The sequence below is a fragment of the Cannabis sativa genome, chromosome 3 (genome assembly GCF_029168945.1).
Source record: "Cannabis sativa cultivar Pink pepper isolate KNU-18-1 chromosome 3, ASM2916894v1, whole genome shotgun sequence".
NCBI lineage: Eukaryota > Viridiplantae > Streptophyta > Magnoliopsida > Rosales > Cannabaceae > Cannabis > Cannabis sativa.
Window position 1 is genome coordinate 42,569,321 of NC_083603.1, and position 22,768 is coordinate 42,592,088.

General features: G+C 30.6%; 4 protein-coding genes across 4 annotated transcripts; 2 read left to right on the forward strand and 2 right to left on the reverse strand.

Moving 5' to 3' along the window:
- Positions 1-3,595: 3,595 nt before the first annotated feature.
- Positions 3,596-5,391, forward strand: LOC115710321 (bidirectional sugar transporter SWEET10). Its single transcript, XM_030638688.2, has 6 exons — positions 3,596-3,832; positions 4,023-4,059; positions 4,164-4,374; positions 4,505-4,666; positions 4,750-4,869; positions 4,983-5,391. Exons 1-6 carry the CDS (start codon positions 3,787-3,789, stop codon positions 5,325-5,327), a joined length of 921 nt encoding a protein of 306 aa, XP_030494548.1. The 5' UTR covers positions 3,596-3,786; the 3' UTR covers positions 5,328-5,391.
- Positions 5,392-11,868: 6,477 nt separating this feature from the next.
- Positions 11,869-17,926, reverse strand: LOC115709829 (RNA pseudouridine synthase 7). The gene is made up of 12 exons (XM_030638064.2): positions 17,661-17,926; positions 17,496-17,539; positions 17,292-17,369; positions 16,974-17,074; positions 16,609-16,696; positions 16,328-16,406; positions 16,130-16,212; positions 15,718-15,783; positions 13,191-13,247; positions 12,850-12,972; positions 12,451-12,659; positions 11,869-12,254 (listed from the first exon to the last, which is right to left on the reverse strand). Exons 1-12 carry the CDS (start codon positions 17,776-17,778, stop codon positions 12,152-12,154), a joined length of 1,149 nt encoding a protein of 382 aa, XP_030493924.2. The 5' UTR covers positions 17,779-17,926; the 3' UTR covers positions 11,869-12,151.
- Positions 17,927-17,978: 52 nt separating this feature from the next.
- LOC115709830 (membrane-anchored ubiquitin-fold protein 3) lies at positions 17,979-19,658 on the forward strand. Its single transcript, XM_061111176.1, has 4 exons — positions 17,979-18,114; positions 18,338-18,469; positions 18,936-19,109; positions 19,222-19,658. Exons 2-4 carry the CDS (start codon positions 18,340-18,342, stop codon positions 19,275-19,277), a joined length of 360 nt encoding a protein of 119 aa, XP_060967159.1. The 5' UTR covers positions 17,979-18,114; positions 18,338-18,339; the 3' UTR covers positions 19,278-19,658.
- A 24-nt stretch (positions 19,659-19,682) lies between these two features.
- On the reverse strand, positions 19,683-22,561 carry LOC115709828 (glutamate-1-semialdehyde 2,1-aminomutase 2, chloroplastic-like). Its single transcript, XM_030638063.2, has 3 exons — positions 22,219-22,561; positions 21,215-21,388; positions 19,683-20,975 (listed from the first exon to the last, which is right to left on the reverse strand). The coding sequence occupies exons 1-3, from the start codon at positions 22,405-22,407 to the stop codon at positions 19,908-19,910; spliced, it is 1,431 nt and encodes a 476-aa protein (XP_030493923.2). The 5' UTR covers positions 22,408-22,561; the 3' UTR covers positions 19,683-19,907.
- Between the last annotated feature and the right edge of the window lie 207 nt (positions 22,562-22,768).

The following is a 22,768-nucleotide window of genomic DNA, read 5'->3' on the forward strand; positions in this document are numbered from 1 at the left end:
GGGTAATGGGTCAACCACAAAAGCAGTTTCTCTGTTGGGAAAAACAGAATATGTTCCATCATCACACAATCAGATTGAATCTCCACCATTGGATTCTAATTTCTTCATACAAAAACAAATGATCATAATATTCATATATATCGATTTATTAGGTTACTACAAACCATTTTTATTCAAGTGCGATTACACATCAAAAAGCTCCTTAGTGGGTTCCTCAGTGAAGTGAATATGTGAAAAGAAGAGGAAACACACAATAAAAATTAAAAAAAATAATAATAAAATAAAATAAAATTAAGCCCTCTTTCTCTGGAATCCTGGCAGAAATTTCTTCAAGCAAGTTGGCCTCCCCTATTTGGACATATCCACAGAAAATAACTATATATGGTCCTTTAGTTGTGGTAATAATATCATTGTACTTAAGGATATTCAGTAATTGTTGTATATTATTGGATTATATATATGCATATATAGTGGGTTGAATCATAAACATTACTATTGTCCACATTATTGTACTGTAGGGTATCCTTAATATATCTTCCTACATAGTAGCTAGCTTATTAGAATCTTTGTATGTTGTACAATATATTTATTTATTCTCTCTTTTTTAAATATTCAAAAATATTACTTTATCTATATAATTTATATATATATATATTGACTATTATCTTTTAATGTTATTTTTGCAAAATAACATTATATTTGGTGCTTTCGTTTCTGCCATTCTATTTTCAATCACAATGTTATAATATCATTTTGTACTAATAACTATCAAATGTTATTTTTTTTTCAACTATAACATCAAAAGTTAGGTACATTAAAAATATATTCTACATAATTATAAATTTTTAGTTAATTTTCACGTCCGAGTCCGAAATTGCATGGTGAAATATTTGTTTCAAATCTTTTTAATAACTGTATTCATTATAGTTTCAGTATCATTCCTGTAAATGTTTGATAATTTCCGAATAGTTTACAGTATTAAAAATAAAGTTCTTAATATTTCAGTTTACCACGTTTGTTCTAAAAACTTCAAACGTATTTTCAACACTGTAAATTGTTCGGAATTTTATAAAAATTTATAGAGATGATATTAAAAACATAACGATCACCGCCATAAAAAAAATATCATGTCATGTATTTTCAGACACAGAGATTGACTATAAAAAACTATAATAGAAGGTTAACGGTACCACTACTCAATTTTAGGAGTAATAAATCGCGAAAGGTAAAAGGTTCATTTTTGTTATCTTGGCTTAATAGCACATCAAATAAGCTGTGCTACTCTTTATTAATATATATAGCATCATTAGAGAAGCTCTAAATGGATCAATGGAACAGATTAAGATGCAAAGTACGGGCTTGCTTCATTCCCCTCCTCCTCATCTATTTATTTATTATTATTATATAATATTGTAATTTAGTTTAGGTGTTAAATTTGTATTTTTTTTTATTTTAAATAATTATATATATATATATGTTCAGTCGAATCCTAATTAATGGTTATTAACAATTCCTCTTAGCCCTCACCCTAATAGAGTATTAGAAGTGAGAAGCCTAACTAAATGGGGAATGAAGGTGTATTAGACAAGGTGTTGATTGTATTCGAAAGAGTATTGTAATTAAACACTAATAATTTTTAGAACTACTTTTGGTTAATAATATTATATAACAGTTATATGCATATAAAATACTTCTCATTTTTTGTCATCATAACTAAAAAATATCATAATACCCCCTATGTCATCATTATAACAAGTCTACAACTTAAAGTATTAGTCGCAATAAATTTTATCACTAACAATAATTTGTGACTAAATTAAGTGTAACGTTCCCGCTTTAAGTTTTTATTGGGTCCAGACCAAGTCAAACACGCTTAACTGTGGAGTTCTTTCATGATGGGCTACCGAAAAACAAGATGCACCTTGTTGATATAGGTAGTACCAATCAATCCAATTAAGCACTCTTCAACTATGTAGTCTCATACCGACACAGTCTCAGAATCATCCCACTTGATCTTTCTAAGCGATGTGTGATTGCATAACTTATTCAGTATTTCTCCTTACGAATTACGAGACTACTGACTATCACACTAAGTTACATTATGTTATAACTAAAAATAACATTATATTAGTCGACAAAAAAATTCTACATTATATGACTAAAACATTGTCATTTATTTTAGTGCTCCATGGTGCAAAGTAACTATCAAACACCTCAAAATTCATAGTAAGGTTAGATATAGAAACACATATTACACCCACATTAATACATTATATTGCATAATATGAATGATGTATAAATTTATATATACAATCATTACACCTTTAGAGTGGGATCCCATTATTTGAATTGTGTGATAATATTGAGACTAATTACACACATTGTGTGTAAGTATAATATTATTAGATGATGAAGTTAGCATTAATCATATATATTAATTGGCACACAATACTATAAAAAAAAATTACAAGTAGTTATATATAATGACCAAAAATGAAAAAGAAATATATATTAGTTCAAAAGGGATTCTAACTTATTAGGAGGCTGCATATTGAAAGGAAATGTATGTGGTCAGACTATGCCTAAAATTTCAGTACTAAATTTGTGATTATATAGGAATAAATATCTATACGTCTTTTACATAAATGGAAAAGATATTAAAGCTGAAAGTATCCCCCAATATATATAAGATATAATATATAGTAGACACTGCATTTTAATTGAACAATGTAGTTAGAAAGTTAGTTTGTTGTGAATAAAAACCATATATAACAAACATACATAAAAGAAAAATTAATTTAATTGATCTTGAAATTTGATTGGTTAAGAGTGAAGTTAATACACATCAGCATTGATTTTGACGTTTAATGAAGTAGAGGAGACACACCCAACTAATTATATACATAGCATTGCTATTTAGCACCAGTATTACTGTTTAGCACTTTCTAAATGTGTCGTTTTGAGATTGGTTAGCAAAATATTCTAAACATTATTACATTAAATTATATGAGATTTAATATTTAATTATACTAAGTGCGTTAAAAAACACTAAGAACCACTAATAACTTTTAACATTTTTGTTATATAGATATAATGAGAAGAAATAGGGATTAGGAAATCCCTAGAACTGAAAGTATGAGTTGTAAACCCTTAAGTCCACTTGGTGGGTGCCACGTCAGAAAAAGCTCTAGTGGGACCCACATGAAGTTTGTGAATGTACCATGAATGGTACTAGTAAATAGGGCTTAGCTGGTGAAAAAATCAAAAATGTGAATGTGGGGTGTTACTTGAAGATAAATAATAATCCAAATACGGTTAAATATGGCAATATAGCCAATAGCCAATAGGGTCTGCAAAAAGCTTTTAAGGGATCAAGTTAATATAAAGTAAAAATAAACAACTGGAAGGAATCAATTTCTTTCCTTTTTTATTTTTAAGAGTGTTGTTATATTTTGATCATATATATAAGCATATATTATTAAGTAAATTATAATACTTTTTTACATTTTTTTTTAAAATTATATATTAATATTTTATGCAACTTGCTGAGTTCGATGGCTCTCTCATCTCCCTATATAAATAGCTTAACTTCCTTCACTTATGACCACACCTCACTGAGTTGCGTTATATGAGCTAAGAGCACTTCTCTTAAGAATATCAAACACTTTATTAGGCAAGAGAGTTTGGAGTGTGTGTAGTGAGAAATATATATATAAAGAGATTTTCTCAATCTTCTTATATATTATTATTAACTCCTTCAAATTTCATTCAAGAGATTTATATAACATGGCTGCTCCTCACCACTACCTCATCTTTGCATTCGGTCTCTTAGGTATTTTATACATAAATTATATGAGCATGTATATATACATCAATATATATATATTCATTCTTTCACTCGATCTTCTATAAGTGTATTATTAGATAATAATGTAGGTTGTAATGTACGTAGTGCAAATATTTTTGGATCAAAACTAATAATTATTGGAAAATTTCTTTTTTTTTTTTTGTATATTTTGTAGGTAACATCGTGTCGTTCATGATGTTCCTTGCTCCAATGTAAGAAGCCCTTTTAACTATATTTATTATTATATATAATGAGATAAATTATTAGTATTCATATATATTAACATAAATTTGGATTTTATGTATATTTTTTACAGCCCAACATTTCACAAGATTTATAAGAAGAAATCAGCAGAAGGATTTCAATCGCTACCATACGTGATTGCACTACTGAGCTCAATGTTGTGGATATACTATGCCTTGCTTAAGAAAGATGCTTTGCTTCTCATTACTATTAACTCATTTGGTTGTGTCATTGAGACTATTTACATTGCCTTGTTCATCTTTTATGCTCCCAAGAAATCTAGGGTATTAAAACTTGATCCACCGACTATTCATATTTTATTTAAACATTATTAATATTGAGATCACAAAAAAATATATTATATTATATATATGTTAATAAAATTAATTATTTAATTGATTGATATTAATGCAGATTGAAACTGTGAAGCTTCTTATGTTGTTGAATGTTTTTGGTTATGGGTTGATGCTTGTGTTGACTACTTTCCTAGCCAAAGGTGATAAACGTCTCCAAGCCGTTGGATGGATCTGTCTTGCTTTTAATCTTGGTGTATTTGCTGCACCTCTTTGTATCATGGTACGTACATACTCCATAATATATATATTGATTAAAATTATATATAATATATATATTTAATATTTTATATAATATATGTGCAGAGGCAAGTTATTAAAACGAAGAGCGTTGAGTTCATGCCATTCCAGTTATCATTTTTCTTGACATTAGGCGCAGTCATGTGGTTCTTTTATGGTCTTCTACTTAAGGACTATAATATAGCTGTAAGTATATTTATATATATATTTATTTATATATAAATAAATTCTGACTGACCCATTTCACTTCACTTATTAATATATTATTATTATTTTTGTCTTATTATATGTATACACAGTTTCCAAATGTATTGGGGTTCTTTTTTGGCATTGCTCAAATGGCACTTTACATTGTGTTCAAAAATGCCAAAAAGAGTGTGATATTAGTAGTTGAGGATCAACCAAACAAGCTTCAAGAATTATCTGAACATGTTATTGATGTGGTCAAAATCAGCACACTTGTTTGCCCAACTGAACTAAATCAAGTAGTTCTACACCAATTGACTACTTCGACCAATAATGATATTAATCAAGCTCAAGGAAATAATAATAATGACAAAATTGAAGAAAATAAAGTCCAAGAAAATATTACTATCAATAAGGAAGTTGCTGTTGTGGTTGTTGGCTTAGCTAGCTCTAGCTAGCTTTTCTACTCAAGTTTGACCGATTGATAATATATATATATTGAAGGGAATACTATTATATATCTAAGTTTATTATTATTATATTATTATTATTAATTTTTATAATGTAATAATATTTTGCTTGTATTTAATTTGCTAACGTGTGGTGTCTTAAATCAGTCCCCTAAGCTCTGCTTAATTATTAATTAGCTAGCAATATTATATATATATAGCTTTGATCAATATTATTATTCCCTTCTTATATATATATTATTAATATATATATATAATTTCCAAAAGAATTGTAATAGGTCTTGGTTTGCATGTAACTTTCAAAGGCTCATGCCACTTGTACCTCTTCTTTTATGTAATTACATGCTACGTACGGTTATTCCTTTAATTATTTCTTTTAAAACCAACTTTTATTATTTTTGGTATATTCTTTTCTTTATTCTCTTTATAATGCATTAGTATATATTTATATGTTCATATAAGAAAAAAGTATGGTAAGATAACCATGTAAAAGAATAAGTTAAAAGATACATAATATTTATTTACTAAATAATGATTATAGGAATGAAAAAGCTATGATGTAATGCAATGAATATTTATATATTTCCAATTTTATATATAATTTGGTTACACACGAGTAAAAAGATAGTGGCCTTAATTCAATCTGAAGAAAGATGCAAACATTCTCCTTATATCTATATTATTAATTTGTCTAAAGTTGAATAATAAAGCCTCTTTTTTAAGTATATATACATTTGCGTGTATGTGCATATATATTGTGCTTTATATGTATACTTTAGTATATATAAATTTATAATTTATTAATTACTAATGCGAAATATAAGCTTAATTACGGCCACCATGGAGACCAATTTAAGTATAGTTTTCCAATTTCTTGGAAAGTATATTTCACAAAAGAAAATTCCCAAACCTATAAAATAATTATATATTGAATATGATATAAAATTAAGGAAATTGGCTTTCGATATAAATATATAATTGGAATGAGATACATGAATGCATACTCGAAAAAAAAAAATGCAGTCAAAATCATATAAAAAAATAAATATATTTATAGTTCAAAATCATAAAAAAATGTATATATTTTCAGTAGTTAAGATTATAAAGGTTGCATCGACCCATAATATGATAATTTGGGAGAAACATAAAAACGGTCGGCTATAATTGTTGCTGAGCGATTTAAGGAAGAAAATACATGAAACTAAGTATGTATGTTTTTGTGTATATATATAATTATTTTCTTAAAAAAAAAAAATAATAAAAAGAATCCACTTTGTGATAGACTCTTTTGATGGATCATCTAGAGAGTTAGCTGTTTTAGAAAATAGAAATGACCTTTTTTTGGTTAAGATATTTAATTAATATTGTCCAAAATGGTTAGGTGTACAGACCCCCAGTGACCAAAATCTTCCTGAATCTAATTAGTGGAGAATCATAGAGATTCTATTATATAATCAATAAAAGCTGTATACTATTACTATTACAAAGTTAATTTCAAGTGCCAATTAAAAGAGTGTTGATAAAGTTTACAATATCAATTTTTTAATCTAATTAATTACAATATAGGGTTTTTAGCTATATAGCACAATGTAAGATTAACAATCGCCTAGACAAAGCTTCGAGACTTGGATCTAGTCCTTTCATATATTATTTTTTATTACACATTACATGCATATATATATATAGATCATATATTAATATTATATATTGGGTACAAATTAATATATATTATTATTCCATTAGTATTATTTTTGGTCATGCAAAGATGCAAAAAGAGTACTATTGGAGACATTTACCGCACACGTATTAAGTCCTAACTATAAATTATATATCTCATCAAAAGAGTACCAGACATATTTTATATAAATTTATTTCTTAAAAAAGTTATATAATATAATATTTAGTTTGACTAAAAGTTATTGGAATCAAATCACCAATAATATTAATGATTAATAACATGCTCTTCTACTTTGTAGTATTGATGGTTTACAATTACTCACTAATAAATAAAATAAAATAAATGAATCTAGCTTGCTATAATATATTTATTGATATATATATATATATTTTCTTTACAATGGACCAAGAGCTATAGAGCTAAGTATATAGGTATGTTTCAAGGGCTAAAAAATGAAACAAAAAGTATTATATTGCCCGGCATCTTGGAATAATAAACGCTTAAAAGATTATTAATAAATAGTATATATTATAATTTATTTATATATTTATATTTAGTAATACAAGTCAATATATAAATATTAATTTGGGCTTTTGTTGCACCAGTCGCGGTCATTAAAAAGCTAAAATGAGGTCCAAATTAAACAAAGTGTGTCAGCTACACAGTCCAAGTAAATTATTTTTTTGGCCACATACATTATTTGCTTTCACACATTAGTAGGTAATAATTAATAATTAAACTTGTTTAATTAATAAATTAATAAATGGTGAAAGATCGATGAAAGAATAAAAGCTTTACGTTATAATGACCGGCCATCATCGATTGCATAACAACTAATTCATCATTTTTATATATTCATCGTAGGACTCCACTCTTCATGACATATTTATATATCTCCAAACACTTACATGTTCGGTACCTAAAAACCTAGGTATACATACATTAATTATATTTACCCTCATCAAATAACTTGATATTAATTAATTATAATGGGTAAATATTATTTTGAGTGTTGTGTTTTATATTTTTTTTAAATGGTACAAAAAAGTTCGATCTTTATGCATGTTCAATTTTAATGTGAGTTGCTATGTAGATTTTAGTTGCGATTTAGGTTGTTCCGGTTGGTTGTTATGTGAGTTGCTATATGGATTTCCGTAAAATAAAAAAAATAAAAAAATAAAAAAAAAACTTTAAAGTAAATATAAAAAAATTCCTTGATTATATTAAAAAAAAAATTAAGCTTAAATTATTAATTTGTACTATTTTAAAAAAATATATATATAAAATCTGTCTAATGTCCAAATAGATAGTCCAATTATTAATTTTTATAAAATACTATCTAAAATAATATTTAACTACTAATTAATTATATTTCTCAAATATATACTTTTAGTACAAAAATCACATGTAAATTTAATTAGAGGTAAAACATATTTGATTATTTAGTCACAATATATTATCTTTTTTGCAAAACGGACAATTTTACAGTTACAATTCTAGCTAACTGTTGAGAATAATAAAAGTATATCTAATTATTGATATGGATCATCATTTAGGATGGTACAAATTACAATATACCTTATTATATATATATACTAGGTAGCAGAGTATTTGATCATTGATCATTGATATGAATCGTACCTTTGATATACAATTAATCATTAATTCCTACAAATAATAATCTTAATTAGTTAATAATTATAAGTAAGATTATTAATCGCGTTGGATCCCACTGTGTACTGCGTCAGAAAACCTCTAACCAAGGCCCATTCTTGGGTATATAGCATTTCATTATATCTTTGGGATCGTATATATAGTTATAAATTATTATATTTATATATATTAAGCTATACATATATATCACCAAGAAATTAAAATCCACTAATTATATATAGTCTTGCAAAACAAACAAAACAAAAAAATGAAAAATCTATATTGTGTTACACGTACGTACAAACATTGGCATCATCTATTGTCGATGACTAACAGTTTTTCACAAACTATAGTATAAATATATTAAGAGCATTGATATTAGGCACATTAGTGGTGTTTAGTATTTTCTCGACATGTTATGTTGCAATTGGCTAGTGATACTTTCTAAAAGATATTATGTTAAACTATGTAGGACTCAATACTTAGTTAGACCAATAACGATATTAACACATAATAAAATATTAAGCACCAACGCCCTTTGGCATTTCTAGTATATTAATTAGAAAAAGGAAACATAATAAAATAAATAAATTTGATGTAATATGGTGGCTACGTTCCCCAATGAGTTTGATAGATTTAGGAGACAGAATACTGATGTGGCAGTTTTTGGAGTTGTAGTATTTTGTCGTTCTTATTAAATGGTTGCATGTGATTAAATACATCTTTAAACAGGCCGTACTACGCCTTCTTCTTTTTTTTACATATTAATTATAAATATATTTATATATATATAAACTACATGATCTTCTTTCTTCTTCTAATTAAAAAAAAAAATCCAAAAATTTTGATAATCGAGTCGATGACGTTTCTTGGGTTTAGAACAAATTAACTAATTAACGTACTTACATTAATAATTCTTAAAAGTTATGAGATTTTTCATGTTTATAAGTTATCATCTCTAACTTTAAAGTCTAAAGTACTCATCTCTTCTCGTACAATATAAGTAACTCATTTTTTTTTAAATTCATATATATATATATATAAGTAAAAGGTTTAATTTTTTTTTCCTGGTAATTCGCCTGTAATTAAGACTAAAGTGACAAATGAAAAGTCTCACCTGTAATTCGCCTATATACATATATTTCAGTTATCAAAAATTGTGTACCTAGCTATTATGTAATTTTAACTTATACTGTTATATACAAATTTTTTAGTGTTTTTTTATATTACTCCTATATGTCGAGAAATACTAATGTCGTCACTCCTATTTAAATAAGATTTCAGGTGTAGTTTATCATTACTATATATATATTTCACTACCAAAAAGTTATTTTACAAAATTTGTGACTAAAATTAAAAATTTGTGATTAATTATAAATTATCATTCTAATATTGTAATTAAAAAATTTATAGCTAAAAATATTAATCACCAAGTTAGGACTAAAACTAAAATAGTGACAACTTATATTTAAATATTATATTTTAGTCACAAATAATATTTTTTTTATGATTAAATTCACATTTAAATTTATATTGTGACTAAAAAATTGTTACTAAAAGTATATTTTTTTAATATATGTATACAATTTATTGTGATATTTATTTATTTGAAGAAACTTATATATATTAATATTGAAATATTACTTATACGAAACTAGTTATTATTATTTTTTTTGAAAGAAAATATTATCTTTTCAGTAAACCTATTTTTTGAGTTTTTTTTTTCTTTTGAGAAAAAAATCTATTTTTTTGAGTTGGACCCTAAACTTTCTGAATGTCCATTACGAAAAAATGAGTTAGATCTTTCTTATCCCCACGTGTGATACTAATAAATTTATTCATCAAAATAACGAGAGAAATTAGAAAGCGCTAACACATTACCAATTTTTTTATCCTAATAAAAGAAAGAAAAAAATAAGACATATGAGCAAACAAGTGTTGTAGTGTAGTGTGTGAAGTTAAGTCCCTAACCATAATTATGAAGAGAAAAAAAAAAGAATAATATATGAAAATAATTAAAATAATAAGTATTATTTTTAAACATTGCTACTATTAGGTACTATAGTACTTACAACTAAGAGATACTACGGTAATATTTCTGAAGGCATTATCAGTGATGATTCCTTAGTAGTGATTTTTTTATCCTAATAAAAGAAAGAAAAAATAATAAGAAGACATATGAGCAAACAAGTGTTGTAGTGTAGTGTGTGAAGTTAAGTCCCTAACCATAATTATGAAGAGAAACAAAAAAAAAAAAAGAATATTATATGAAAATAATTAAAATAACAATAAATAAATAATAAGTATTGTTGTTGATTACTATTAGGTACTAATAGTACTTAGCGTACAACTAAGAGATACTACCGTAATATTTTTGATTGTTATTAGGCATTATCAGTACATTCCTTAGTAGTGATTTTTCAAATTAAACCACATAATATTAGATTACACCTATAAGAGCTTTAGATAGTTAACATTTCTATGCCCAAATAAGTTTGTATACTTTATATAATGTGGGTGTACGGATGTATGGCACCACTAATTAAGGTCATTTTCAACGTTAACACATGCCTAACCAAAACCTAATTAGCCCCTTAACTAAAGTCCACTCAAGCTACTATTTGTGCCAATTGCCCTAAAACCTTTTAATGCATGATAATCATCACTTAAGAGATGATGCAATCACCCACTACTACACTACAATTAATATTATTTAAATTAAAGTTCAGCAAATTAACACTAATTAATAAGATTACTGTCGTTTTCAACTGCTTTTGGTGCATATGCTTGAACCTATATCTATCTCCACATGAACAACTTCTACTTTGTTTAAACTTCAGAGACAAACTCTAATGGCTTAACTGAAAGAATAATAATAATAATAATAATCCATGTGGAATGTTATGTTTAGGAGTGAAACAAAACTAGAAAGTAAATGGGGTCAGTTTCCTCTTACTGGGCAGTAGTAGTAACCTTTGAATATGTACAAGAATGTTTGTGTATTTCTATATAATGATAAATAATAATAATAATACTTTCATTATAATTGTTTTATAAAATAAATAAATAAATAAAAGATGCATTCATGAATCCTTGTCAGATAGATCAAATCCCATGTTACTAAATTGAACTTCTCCCCCAAAAAATATGCAACTTCCATGAGAGGTGTGTGTGTGTTTGTCTACCAGCAGCTGTTGCTTTCTTATTGAACAAAAATGGATATAACCTTTTTAATATAAAACTCTTCCATAGAGGAACACATTATGGGAAAAGGGTAAATACAAATTTCTAGATAGAGTTCAGATTTTAAAAAAAAAAATAATTAAAAATGGAAGGATGACTAAGCTAAGAGAAGCCCAATGTGGAAAAAGAAATGGTCCAATTCCTCTTCACATGTTTCTCCACAATATCTAGAATGAAAATAAAAACAGTTACCCAAAACAAATAATAATTAAAAAATAAATAAATAAAAATAATATGTTTAATTAAGTGAAGCCCAATCTGGATATGGACATTCATAAGCCCAATCTGGCCCAGAATATCTAACACAGTGTAGCCAAAGACCCTCTTCATGTCCACCATATCTGCAATTATGACAAAAGGCAACAAAGTCTTGTAACTAATTAATAAATAAGATTCCAATTCCATTGTGTATGCGAGGACCACACATTGTGATGTAAATATCCCACTCATCATTTATAACAACTAACCAAATGAAAGAAAAAGACACTATATTATAGTTCATGTCATAAATGCATTGAAAGAAAAATCTAATCTTACCCTTTGGGAGCCAAATTTGGACAATTTGTACACATGGGATCAATGCTGAAATCATCAGTGGAGTTCTCTTCATTTTTACATGAACAGTCTGAACAAGCAGTAGTTCTATCGACACTCATTCCTTCGGTCGAACGATCAACAACTTCATCGGATAGGTAAAGTATGTCATTGGCTATTGGATGGCCTGCATGTTGCAAATGAACACGTATCTACATAAAAGAATTGTAGAGTGTGAGAGAAAAATATGCATAGTAGGAAACACCTTAATACTAAACTTATAAAGTAAATAAATTATGACGAGAATAGGCGAATCAAATAATCGCCAAATATATTACAGTTAAATGGACAAAATGCTAAGAAGCAACTAGGATTTTGAATTATGGTAAATAAAATACTTACTTGATGAGTTCTACCAGTGATTGGTTGGCACGAGACAATGCTATGAATTCCGTTAGTACTAATTCTAGTGAACTTGGTACAAGCAGTTTTCCCTTTTATTTTAGTGTCACCAGAATTGAGTACCTGCAAAACAAAGAGGTCGGATTTTACAAAAGATGGCATATTAATTCTCAGCAAACATCAAAACAAACTAATAAAGGACTGTTTTCATATGAAAACCACAAACAATTAAGCATTTCAAATGTTAGTTTTGTTTACATATGAGCCCATAATTACTTATTCAAGAGAAATTAGAGGAGCTTATACTCTTGAAAGCTATGAAAATGTCGCATCAAACTAACCTCTGCCGTGCTCTTTCCTTCCCGGGCATTATAGTTTATATTGGCTTCTACTACTTTCTGAGAGAAGAAAAAGACAAATTAATTAAATAACCATATCAATATTTAAAAGGACCATGCAGTTATATATTCTAAGTTGTGAATCATGAATTTGAAGCTTAAAATGCATTTTGTTAATTTTGTTCTTAGTATTCTGCTTAAGTGTCACTCCTATTGGTTGTAACTCGGTTTGGTTTTAACTACCAAATTGGTAGTTATGTCCCGTTCTGTCGTTTTAGCTGTAATTGGTTCTAAACATTTTGTGAACACCATATTGTATGGTAAGGACTCATTAACATTAGAAGAAGTTTAGAATGCAGTAATGCCAAAAGAGTTTAACATAAAAGTCAGAAAGGCAAGAAGAAGGTGTTGGAGATGGCTTACTGGTTCGAAGAAGATGTTCGAAGGAGGAGAACAAAGTGCAGAACAATGCAAGTAAAAGAAAGTCAAATTCAAAGTTCGAGAAGAGATGTTTCATCTGTAATAAAACCTTACACTTTTTTATTATTATTATTATCATTAAAACCTTACACTTGAAGAATGATTGTTCTGTTATAAGAGAATATAAGATAGTGATGGATGTGATAGTGCTAGTGTCTTGGCAATATAAAAGAACAGAACAAAAGGAGATTGGATAATCGACTCAAGTTGTTCCTTTCATATTTGTCCTCATGAAAGTATAAAACTGTGCATAATGGTACTATAAAGCTTGGGGACAATCTTTCTTGTTCCATTATTGGTATTGGGACTGTCAAATTGAAATTAAAGGATAAAGGTATTATTGAGTTGGAACAGGTTCGACATGTACCTGATATAAAGAGAAATTTGATTTCTATAGCCATGTTAGATCGAAATGATTGTACTGTTGAGGTTGAGAAAGGCTTGTTATAGGTGATAAAAGGTTCTTTGATTATCATGAAAATTGCTATTGTGCATGGAATTTATGTGTTGCATGGAGTCACCTTAAAGAACAGATCATTGTAGTTTCAACAGATGCTGAAAGCTCAACTATGATATGGCACAGGAAGCTTGGTCATATGAGTGACCTTGGTCCACCTAGAAGAATTTTGGGGATAGAGATCACTAGAAACAGAGAATTAAGGAAGCTTGAGATGTTACAAAGTCGTTATATCTCCAAATACTAAATAAATTTGGTTTCAATAATGTGAAATCAATTTCTACCCCATTTAGTCAGCTCTTCAAGCTTTCAAAAACTCAATGTCCATCAACCGAGGAAGATGTCAGTTATATGGAGAAAATATCTTATACCAGCCTAATTGGTAGTATCATGTACCTTATGATATGTACCAGGCTTGATCTATGTTAAGGTGTGAGTTTGGTAAGCAAGTTCATGGACAGCCAGAACTAGAAGGCAACATAATGGATATTGAGGTATCTAAATGGTACCTCGAAAGTTGGATTGATCTATTGAGAAAATTCAGCAAAAGTAGGCGTGATTGGGTGTAGACTTTGACTATGCTGGAGATGTTGATTCAAGAAAATCACAATAAGGTTATACATTCCAATCTACTGGATGCACAATCAGCTGAAAGTCAAATTTGCGAATCCATTGTAGCTCTTTCCACCACAAAGGAAAAATATATAGCTTGCGTAGATACTATCAAAGAAACCTTATGGAAGAATCATAAGGGAGCAGGGCTTAGATCAGAAATGTGTGACTGTGACAGTCAAGAATCATGTATTCCATGAAAGGACCAGGCACATAGATGTGAGGTAACACTTTATCAGATACATTATCTTTGAAGGAAAAGTCAAGCTTCTCAAAATCCTCACTAAAGACAGTGTTGTTGATGCACTCACTAAGCCTCCTGCAAAGTTCTACCACTGCCTCAAGCTCGAAAATATTTCCAATGACTCGACCTATATTACATGCATGTAATGGAGAATACAACTATACAAGTCAAGGTGGAGAATTGTTATTTTCTATGTCTTAGTATTCTGCTTAGGTGCCACTCCTATTTGGTTGTAACTCGGTTTAGTTCTAACTACCATATTGGTAGTTATGTCCTGTGCTGTCTTTTTAGCTATACTATGTACTTTGTCTACAAATACCTCTTTGATTCATACTCGTAATTACTATTGAATACACTAAAGGGCTATTCAAACAGATTTGTTTAGATTGTGCATGCAATGGATTTACTTGTGTTCTATTTATTAGTTCTTGCTTGTTCTTCGAACTATCTTTGGTGAGTGAGATTGATAGCTTTTCCTACACATTTACTTTATTTTTCACAAGGCAACCAGTAGGTATAGACCTTTAGATTGTGGTAGTAAGACACCAACAACGAAGTTAATAGCGTTTTAAACTCTAAGAATTATAAAATTTAGTTTGTATTCTATGATAAACAACAAACTGATAATCAAAGGTAAGCCAACACCTGTGTTGCAGCCAGTTGGAAGAGGACAATATTTACATATATATATATATAATATATATGTTTGCATGCATAAATTACACATCTTTACTGACCTCATGTTCAGGAAATACCCCAATAACTCTGGCAACATACTGCTTTTGCACCTGCCCTGCTTCAATCTGCGACAAATGCCTTGTATTAAAGAGAAAAAAACAATATCTCATGACTAACAAAAAATGCTTGAATTTACACGGTGCTGGAGTAGAGAGTTGTACCTTTTGTTTTTACATACTAATGAATGCAAACAGAGAAATATAAATTTACCAGAATAAAATATTATAATTCATTTTCTTCCAGTGTGAATATAATTTTTAAGACAAACCGAAGATGCATGGATACTTGCTATCTAACAATTATAATTAACCACATAAACTAATAGCAGTTATCAATAACATTTTATCAATTTAGATTACAAACTTTTCCCATTGAACATTATGTAATTAACATAAGCAGTTGAAGCCTCACCTGTTGCCTAAACACGTCAGCTTTTGAAGCACTTCTTGCTAAGATTAGGAGTCCAGAGACTAGCCGATCTAACCGATGAATAGCTGACATGACCATGGTCAAGGGAAAGAACAAGATAAAAAAGTTTCAAACAGATAACATAATGTGTGAAAAGACATAATTCATATCAAGAAGCATTTTGTTTGGTAGTTTGGATACGAAACAGAGGTGCCAAATCATATTCTGCTTGAAGAATGCCTACAACAGTGTTCTTACGGTACTGACCACAAGGATGCACCTAGATACCAGTGGAAAGTCAAAATGCAAAGCAAAGTACAGAGAAGAGACAAGACATTATATTGGTTTTCATGTCATACCAAATGAGAAACAAGATCAAGTGACAGCCATAAGCATTCAAGAGATCTGTGTTCTTCATTTGGAACTGTAACACAAAGTTAACATATTGAAAAAAGATGTAAAATAGATAAGTGATGACTCACCGGAACAGATGCAGGCTTACAAATAGTGACCACTTCTGGTTCTTTATGGAGGATTGAAACATCCAAAGCCAAAACAGGAGGTTCATGCCTAAAAAATCTTAGCGCAATCAATTTCTAACTTGATAACTCAAAACCAATTCAAATCAAGCAAACAAAAATAACCACAAAGTGCACAACAAACATGAAACAAACTAAAATAATCTAATCTCAAGATCAGCACCAGCACAAAATAAAGAATTATGAACAAAACTATCTGAAGTACGTATTGTACACATCAGACCACCCATGAGGACAAAGAAGTAGGTCTTTTCTAGCAAATTGGCCAACTAAGGTTTCTGGATAAAACTAAATTAACTGCCACACACCTGTGTAAGAAATGGCTTATCTTTTGAGAAGATTTAACAATGTATGAAACTGGTACCATCTCTCCATCTACTTGAATCCTTCCACTTTTGACAGCACTAACCTACATTCAAAGCTTTAACCTTTATTAACAATCTCACTGAATTAGCACAAATACTACTGTTAAACAATAAGCCCCACCTCAAATTCAATTCAATTCAATTAAACAGAATAAAGGATACCCAACAAGAATTATGACAAGTAATACCACAACATGTTCTTCTGCTCATAGGAAAAACAATAAAAAGTTATAAAGTGACATGAGCTATGAACAGTCATACATAGTACTCATATGGCCGTCCTTTAAACTCCTCAGCAAACAAATCCACAATGGTCTTTCCCGCCCAACGATTCTTAACCTATCCAACAACCAATTGAAGAGTTCAGCTAAAGAAAACAGCAACGGGGTTTAATCAGGGTTTAACAAGGGTTTTATCCCATTAAAATAACCAAATTAACACACTCAAGCTCACTGAGATACATACATGAGCGATAAACTCGAAGTAGTACGGTCTGACATGGCGCCTCCCTAAACAATTTCCGCCCAAAGATTTGTTAAAGTCAATCTCTCATTAAACATTACAAAGTTCAAAACTTTTGTTTAATTATACAATAAAAAGAGTATCTTTTTCATTTGTTCTTGGAGTTACCATTTCTAAATATGTAATCGTGTCGCACAGGTGGGTTTGCAGGGGTTTGCCAAACTATATCCATCTCTATTTTCTTCTCTTCAACTACCTCCCCTTCCTTTCTCTTCCTCTTCATCATTCCCTCTTCAATTTCAGAATTTTGATTTGGGACATTTTGGACGGTAATGGAGCCCTAACACCAAAAGCGACATGTCGTTTAAGGACAAAAAGAACCCACCTTTCAAAACCCGAAAACGTCACCGTGACATTATACACGCTATTTGGTATTTGAGGTCTCCAAAACGCTGTCGTTTCAAAGCGGTTGGTATTTTTCGCGATATTTTTTTTTTCTTTTTCTCTATTCAGTTCACCAATAAACGCACCGACCTTTGTGAAAAACCCCCATGGAAGAAAGAAAAGGGAAGTTTTCTTTCGAATCCGCATAGCTTGATCGTCAACTCCACCAAAAAAAAAAGGTTCTTTTCACTATTTCGAAATCTGGGTTTGTTTCATTTTTGTTGTGAAGTTTTTGTAAATTGGGGTTGATTCAATTCTACCCAAAAAGTTCAGATTTTTTTTTTTCTTTTTTGATCTATGAGCTCATTTTCGAGTCCCAATTAATCGGCAAGTAAAAGGGTTTCGCTTTATCGTAATTGATCATCTGGTCAAGCTTTTGGATTAAAAAAAGTCAACGTTTCAGATGCCTGAAGAGGATTTGGTAGACATTAAATTCCGTTTATACGATGGTTCGGATATCGGACCTTTTCGTTACTCGTCGGCGTCGACGGTTGATATGCTCAAGCAGAGAATTGTGGCTGATTGGCCCAAAGGTTGGATTTTGCTTAACTTTCTTTTTGTTTGGTGTGATTATAGTGAGAATAAAGCTTAGAATTTTAATGGGTTTTGCTGTTATATGCTTTAGTAGTAATTTGGTGGATCTGGGTGGATTTGGGAATTGAAACACGTTGGTGGTAGTTTGAGTTTCTTTGAATGTTAAAATCAATTCTTCGTTCTGGGCAATCTGATTTTTGGTTGCCTATGTTAAAATTGTTGCTTTTATGAATATTTGGACTTGATTCTCAAACTGGTTCATATTTCATTGTTAAAATTGAGTCTCAGGTTTAGCTGGTTATGGCAAATACCATTACTTTTAGATATCTTTGTTTGCATTTTTGGTTAAGAGGAAGTTAGCACATAATATTGTAAAATGTTCTTATTCTTGTCCATTGTGTTTATCTCATTGCTTCTCTAACCTTCTCTTTCCTTTTCTTATACTAAATTTGGCTTCTTGTTTAGGTAAAACAATCATACCGAAGACTGCGAATGAAGTTAAACTGATCAGTTCTGGTAAAATTTTGGAAAACAACAAGACTGTTGGTCAGTGTAAATTACCCTTTGGTGATACAGCTGCTGGGGGAGTTCTCATAATGCATGTTGTTGTACAGCCATCTCCAGCAAAAACTAAATCAGGTAAGAGATGCATAAACTAAACTCTTATCATTTCAACATAGGTTATAATGATCATCATTACTAACTTGACTGAAAGTGATTTTGATTTTGATTTTTCGGTTTTCCTGAACAGAAAAGAAGATTGATGATTCTCCCAGGAAAGTTGTATGCTCATGTTCTATACTGTGAATTAAAATGTTATAGAGTCAGTATGTTGTAAGCTTTGTGCAACAGAATAAGTCTTGGAGACCATGTTTTGTGGCAGCTTTCATGTGTAAAAGTACAAGCTGGTGATGATGATTTGTCTTGATAGAAAGAAAGTCAAGTGTTCTTCGTTCGTGAGTCCTTACAGATTATTAGTTTTCACTTTCAGTTCAGCATATTGTTTGTTTTTATTTCCTTTTTCTATTTTGTTTCTTTCTTCTCGTTTGGTCTCTTCTACTTTGTAGTCTTATATTATAGATATCATTCCAGTTATGTTATGTCAAACAAGCTGTATAGACCTCATTATTGTAAAGATCCACATTCAATATAAGGAGAAAATGCTGTGTTTATGAATTATGATGAAAATTCAGCTATGACTTGTGATTACAATTTACAAATGCAGTGTTTTTGATAGATTCAATTGAGTTCAATTCTCTTCTTAAACAGGGTTTATTCTGGTTAATACACTCAACAAACTAGAACATTCTGGTTCTAATCATACATGATTTTTTTATGTCTACAAAACAAACTCTCCAGTACATCTACAAAAGATGGCAACTATGCAAGTGATAGGAAAGAAAGAAAATGGGGGAAAATAGTACTAAAGATAGCAATCTAAATCCGCCTTAAAACCTTTTCGGCTGCAGCGATTGTTTGTTGAATATCTTCGGCAGTGTGTGCCAAGCTTGTAAACCCGGCCTCAAACTGTGAAGGTGCGAAATAAACACCTTCTTCCAGCATTCCTCTGTAAAACCTTCCAAACTTTTCAGTGTCGCTCTTTTTTGCGTCTGAAAAGTTGTGTACAGGTCCTTCTGTGAAGAAAAACCCAAACATCCCACCTATATATCCGCCACACATTGCGTGGCCGGTCTTCTTCCCAGCTTCCAAAAGACCTTGAGTAAGTTCGCTTGTGATCTTATTTAAGTATTCGTAGTTTCCCGGCTTCATCAACCGCTTGAGGGTGTGTATTCCTGCAGTCATTGCCAATGGATTTCCACTCAAGGTCCCAGCTTGATACATTGGTCCTGCTGGTGCTACCATCTCCATGATCTCCCTCCTTCCTCCATATGCACCCACTGGCAGACCGCCTCCAATGATCTTTCCGAGTGTTGTTAAATCAGGAGTTATACCGAAATATTCTTGAGCTCCACCATAAGATAAACGGAATCCTGTCATAACTTCATCAAAGATGAGAAGAGTGTCATTGTCTTTTGTGAGTTTGCGGATGGCATTAAGGAAGTCTGGCTTAGGAGGAATGAAGCCAGAGTTCCCAACCACAGGTTCAAGAATAATTGCAGCAATCTCTCCTTTGTTGTTCTTAAAGAGTTCTTCCACAGCTGAGATGTCATTGTAGGGTGCCGTTAGAGTATCAACGGTTGCTGCTTTGGGAACACCTGGAGAATCGGGAAGTCCCAATGTGGCAACACCACTACCAGCCTTGACAAGGAAGGGATCAGCATGACCATGATAACATCCCTCAAACTTGATGATTTTCGGCTTTCCAGTGAAAGCACGGGCCAGCCGAAGCACACCCATGCATGCTTCTGTACCCGAGTTCACAAATCTAACCATTTCAATACTTGGAACAGCTGAGATGACCATCTCTGCTAGTACATTTTCTAGAAGACAAGGAGCACCAAAGCTGGTTCCTTTCTTCATTGTTTCAGCAAGGGCTGCAAGTACCTGCAGGAAAGTATCATTCAAAGATGATTGAGTACAAAATCTCAGGCACTATCAGATAAACTCAAAACCAAAATTAAATTTGAAGCAGGAGAGCACCCTGTAGTCCTATAACATATCTCCTAATATCTATAAAGAAGAAAACAATTGCTGAATGCTAATAAAATCAAGACTGAAAACTTCAATAATCGCATTAAGGATGTCAAAATATGTAATAAATTCCAAATAAAGAAGAATAGAACCTCATCATCTGCATGGCCAATAATAGCAGGTCCCCATGAGCCAACATAATCAATGTAGTCATTGCCATCAATATCCCGCATGTGAGAGCCCTTCACAGAATCAACGACAATAGGTTGTCCGCCGACAGATTTAAAAGCACGAACAGGGGAATTTACACCTCCAGGCATCAACTCCTAATAAGTGATAACATGAGCAAACAATTAGAGAATCTAAAACACAGTTCCCATTTTAAAGTTATTATGGCCCTAGCAAAACAGAATGACCTGAAATACAATTACTAGCTTCATATACTTTCAAATATGCATATTTCAAGCAGAAACAGGAAACCAAACAATTCAACGAGTTTATTTGGGTATGTGCACAACATAAGGAAACACAAATCATATTGTAATGAATTGCATTTGGGAATATTTAACTGCTAAATTACAATGATGTAGTAGTACATTCAACGAAATATTGAATTCAAGTTCAACTATAGCCATGTTTTCAGATTCATAAAAGGCTCTAAAAATTTAAAACACAACATCATGGCTATAGTTGAACTTGAAGTGAACATTTTCAACATGTAAGCTCAAACCAAGTTTCACAGTCAATAATATCTCAGGCATCTGCCATGTTAATAAAATCAACTGCTACATTGTGTTTTCCAGCTCACTATAAGCTTTTAAACAACTTATCTCTGCACTAGATTTTCTTTAAGCAATCTTAAAACTGTTCAAACGAGAATTGAAGCTCAAAAACGGAGATCCCAAACTAAAATTCATCTCTTGATTCTTTTACAAAACCATAACATTAAAGAGACAAAACTAAGCCAGTTTCATCACATAAATCTCAAAAAACCCAAACAATCCTACATCTCAATCAAAATGTGACAAGCCCATACATATCTCCAACTCCAAGTCAAGGAAAGGAAAAAAAAAAAACCAATACGGTCAAACTAAAACCCAACTCAAATTAGATTCAGAAAAAGAGAAAATAAACATCAGTTGACAAAAAGAAATACCTTGGCGGCAGTGAAAGCCTCCTCTGACTTTTTCAGAGTATAATTCTTCTTCTCATCAAGTGAGACAGCCATTTTGACACAGCAAAAACGACGAGAAGATTGCGAAAACTGAGAAATGGGTCTTTTAGAAAGGAACACGCTTGAACATGAAATCCCAGCTCCGACCACCGCAGCACTCGTGTTCGCCATCTTCTCTCTCTCTCTCTCTCTCTCTGTGCGTCAATGGAGTATGGATCAAGAAGATAAAGTGGCTGGTAAAGAGACAACCTTTTAGATTGGCGTTTATTTATTTATTTATTTTCAACTTTTAAGGTACGATGCGGATAATTTATTTGGGCTGGGATGGGCCTGGGCTTGGGCCTGAAGCCGCCGCCTTAGGCCTAAGCCCAATTGGAACTATTATTTGTTGATATAAAATGGGTTTGGTTGAGAATTTTGATCATACTTTGGTTTATACAATGTTATTTAATTATTTTACCTCAAAATAAAATGTTATTTAATTATTTAGTCAAAATAAATCTCGTCAATTTAGAACCATACCATAATATTA